This window comes from Triticum dicoccoides, chromosome 1B (genome assembly GCF_002162155.2).
Source record: "Triticum dicoccoides isolate Atlit2015 ecotype Zavitan chromosome 1B, WEW_v2.0, whole genome shotgun sequence".
Classification (NCBI taxonomy): domain Eukaryota; kingdom Viridiplantae; phylum Streptophyta; class Magnoliopsida; order Poales; family Poaceae; genus Triticum; species Triticum dicoccoides.
This window is the reverse complement of record NC_041381.1, coordinates 612,757,607-612,761,489: the sequence shown is the minus strand read 5'-3', so window position 1 is coordinate 612,761,489 and position 3,883 is coordinate 612,757,607. Positions and strand designations below refer to the sequence as shown.

At 48.0% G+C, this 3,883-nt stretch overlaps 1 protein-coding gene across 1 annotated transcript; it reads left to right on the top strand.

Moving 5' to 3' along the window:
- Positions 1 to 278: 278 nt before the first annotated feature.
- On the top strand, positions 279 to 2,790 carry LOC119349120 (malate dehydrogenase, chloroplastic-like). Its single transcript, XM_037617133.1, has 2 exons — positions 279 to 513; positions 1,310 to 2,790. The coding sequence occupies exon 2, from the start codon at positions 1,316 to 1,318 to the stop codon at positions 2,510 to 2,512; it is 1,197 nt and encodes a 398-aa protein (XP_037473030.1). The 5' UTR covers positions 279 to 513; positions 1,310 to 1,315; the 3' UTR covers positions 2,513 to 2,790.
- The last annotated feature ends 1,093 nt before the right edge of the window (positions 2,791 to 3,883 follow it).

The following is a 3,883-nucleotide window of genomic DNA, read 5'->3' as shown; positions in this document are numbered from 1 at the left end:
AATACAATCCTTTTATCCAAAAAAAAAAGAGCATCTCGAAAAAGTACACAGAGGCAAATATCCCCTGCCCCAGCTGCCCCCGTACCGGGTCCACCTAACGGCGGACGGAGAAAGGAGCGACGGCCAACGGCAGAGCGAGCCCGTTGTCTCCGAGGCTACCGTCCAGCGAGCGAGCGAGCGCAATAAACAAAAATCAAAGCCGATCTCTCTCTCTCTCTCTCTCTCTCTCCCTTGCGCCGCCACCGCCGGTGCCCAGCTATTTATTTATCACCAGGAGTCCAGAGCCACCTGCCCCCAACCAAAGAAAAACAGCAAAGGGTGAGCCAAGGCCGCTGCCTCTGCCCACCTGCCTCCGCCCACCAACCGCCGACGCCCCCTCAACCCCGCCCCCTCGGGCCGCGCTTCGCCGCCGCCGCTCCCCTACTTCATCGGCCTCCGGGACATCACATCCCGCTGCTATCTCCACCCCGTCCCAGCCTTTGGCCATTGGGTTGGGTCCTCCCTTCCTTTGAGGTATGAGCAGCTAGCTAGGTTGTTTGTTTTCCATCTGTTGTCAAATCAATCGATCCCACCAGGGTACGGAGGGGAGGGGACCTTCGCAATTTCCGGGTGTGTCGCCGCACTATTTAGATCCGCCCTGCTCGTGGCAACGTATTGTGTGGCGTCATAGGTTGCTAATTTCTGTTGTGAGATTGGATGAGCCATTGTGCAAGATTTTCGTGCAGTGCCATAATACAGACGACTCCCCTTGCACAGATCCAGGGATCTGATTGCCTGAATATCGTACAGCCTGCATCGTGTTGAGCAAAAGCGTTAATCGCTGCATTCTGAATAGAGGATGAAATAACTTTTGCTGATTCTGTAAGGTGCTGCCTGATGCTAACTAGGGAAATTTATCTCCTGATACGTTTCATTTGTGTGCAATTCGCACTCTGGGAATAAATGACACAAGTGTTTGTCTGTAATTTGGAACTGCTATTTTACTGCAGTAATTCATAATTAATTAGTACTACCGTTGTTTCCTTTGATGTTCAGAGTGGAGGGGGGAAATAGTTTGCCATCACTTGTTCCATTGATGATGATCGCAAGAAAATATATAGTCTAACTTACAATCAACTACCCTTGTTTTACTCTCATTACCATTTGTTTCAAGTGTTCCTATACCTACTCCATGGATTGTGTAATTAGAATCTGCTTTTACCACTGTATATTAGGTTATTAGTGTGGTTCAAATTTCTTAGATGGAACATGTAATTAGACTCTGCATGTTACCACTGTATATTAATCTCATATAATTCTGTTCCTGCAGTTGGACATGGCATCAGCTGTTACCATGACTTCAGTTAGTGCTCAGGCCACTTTGGTTTCAAGGCCAAGGAGTTATGGAACCACAAGTTACGGCGGCTTAAAGGCGTCATCGTCATCAATTGGCTTCGAATTGGGATCCTCATTCCTTGGCAAGACCGCACCTCTTCGGGCGTCTGTCACCACAAGGGTTGTGCCAAAGGCAAAGTCTGTGGCTCAGGTACTCCCTGAGGCATCTTACAAAGTGGCAGTGCTTGGTGCTGCTGGGGGCATCGGACAGCCATTGGGCCTGTTAATCAAGATGTCTCCTCTGGTCTCAGAACTGCGCCTGTATGATATTGCGAATGTCAAGGGAGTCGCTGCTGATCTCAGCCACTGCAACACACCTTCTCAGGTCATGGACTTTACTGGCCCCGCAGAATTAGCCAACTGCTTGAAAGGTGTGGATGTTGTTGTCATCCCTGCTGGGGTCCCAAGAAAGCCAGGCATGACTCGTGATGACCTGTTTAACATCAACGCGGGCATCGTCAAGTCGCTTATTGAGGCTGTCGCAGACAATTGCCCTGAGGCCTTTATCCATATTATCAGCAACCCAGTCAACTCCACAGTGCCGATTGCTGCTGAGATTCTGAAACAGAAGGGTGTCTACAACCCCAAGAAGCTTTTCGGAGTTTCCACCCTAGATGTTGTCAGGGCTAACACATTTGTAGCTCAGAAGAAGGACCTCAAGCTCATTGACGTTGATGTCCCAGTTGTTGGTGGTCATGCTGGAATCACAATCCTACCTCTGTTGTCCAAGACTAGGCCATCTGTTACCTTCACGGATGAGGAAACCGAAGAGCTGACAAAGAGGATACAGAACGCGGGGACAGAGGTGGTGGAGGCGAAAGCCGGTGCTGGATCTGCTACCTTGTCCATGGCATATGCCGCCGCCAGATTTGTCGAGTCATCACTCCGTGCACTGGCTGGTGATCCAGATGTTTACGAGTGCACGTATGTCCAGTCCGAGCTAACTGAGCTGCCATTCTTTGCGTCCAGAGTTAAGATTGGGAAGAATGGTGTCGAGTCCATCATCTCTTCCGACCTGGAGGGAGTGACCGATTACGAGGCCAAGGCACTCGAGGCGTTGAAGCCTGAGCTGAAGGCCAGCATCGAGAAGGGCATCGAGTTTGTGCACAAGCATCAGGGAGCTGCCGCATCTGTTTGAGGTAAAGGAGGAGTTTAACTCCTCCGTACGAAGAGAATAAAGGCAAAATGATTGTCCCTGTCTTAAGTTTTGCAGCCTAGAGTGTTGACATCATGTAGGAAGGGGGGGTATGCCCTGGAGCAGCTATATTTGTCAGTTGTTGGTCGGTTTCTTATATGATTCTAGATTGCTCCCTGTTCTGGGGTCTTATTTTGTTTGACGACACATTACGCCTGCTGTTCTTGTAGCCTCCGAAGTTGACAAACCGTGGAATAATAATAAAGCATTTCTTTGATATAGTTGCTCGGAACCTCTTATGTGGGAACTTGTACTAGTATGTTGTGGTCACCACCATCAGGTTCCTCCTATAGCTCTTGGCTACTTGTCATTTTCCTTGTGTTTTAATTGACTCTATTTTATTGATTGATTGGCGATTCCGTTGTTAGTCTTGTTATTATCGATGTGAACAATGTGTCTGTGCGTGTGAGATGGACGGCTGGAAGAGTACCACTGAGTATTATGGTGCAATTTCGGCTCGCGCTGCTCTTGCAAACAAATGGAGTCTGAACTTGATCATTGCTTGTCGAAACCTCATTTGCTGCCTAGATGAAGCCCTTCTTTCTACAGATCCAGGGATGTGATTGTCTTGTTCATCCATATCGCGAGGTAATTGTTGTGTACTCAACAGCAGATGAATCTCTAAATTCACTAAGCTCCCAGGGTATCGATTTGGCCGGCTGTTACCGATTTAGATTGGGTCAAGCACGGGGAGGGAGGCCTTTGCTGGTGTCGTGGAGGCTGGGAGGCATTGGCAGAATATGTGCTGCGAGGTCTTCTTTCCTCGCCTGTGTCCAGAGGGGAGGGCACAATCTGGGGAGGGTTTGGGCCACCGTTGGGAGGAAGGATGTCATTGCAGTTGCTGCTCGAGGGGCACCCCTGTTGGTTACCATTGTTAGGAGTGACTATTTGTTCAATGTGTTTAATGGCAAATATGGAGTTGTATGGCAGGTGGCATGTCTGAGTCCGTGGATTGCACTGTTTACTATGGCAACAAGTTGAAATACTGGTTGACAACAAGTCTTGGGTCTGATCCCAACGAGTGCTCCGTTAGTATTTATGCAGTATGGACCAAATCTGGTAAAAATGTTTTGTGGGAGTTGAACATGATAGATAGGAGTAACTTAGACTAGTAACATGCATATGTTACTAGTCTATGTTAGTAACATAGACTAGTAACATGCATATGTTACTAGTCTATGTTACTACCTCTATAGTGGGTAGTAACATATGTGTAGTGTCATGCATCACCTCATTTATTACTTTGTAGACTCGTTTTGCATTGGAAACCGCTATGTGATGGTAACATATTATGTTACTCTATTTGCCTCTCTC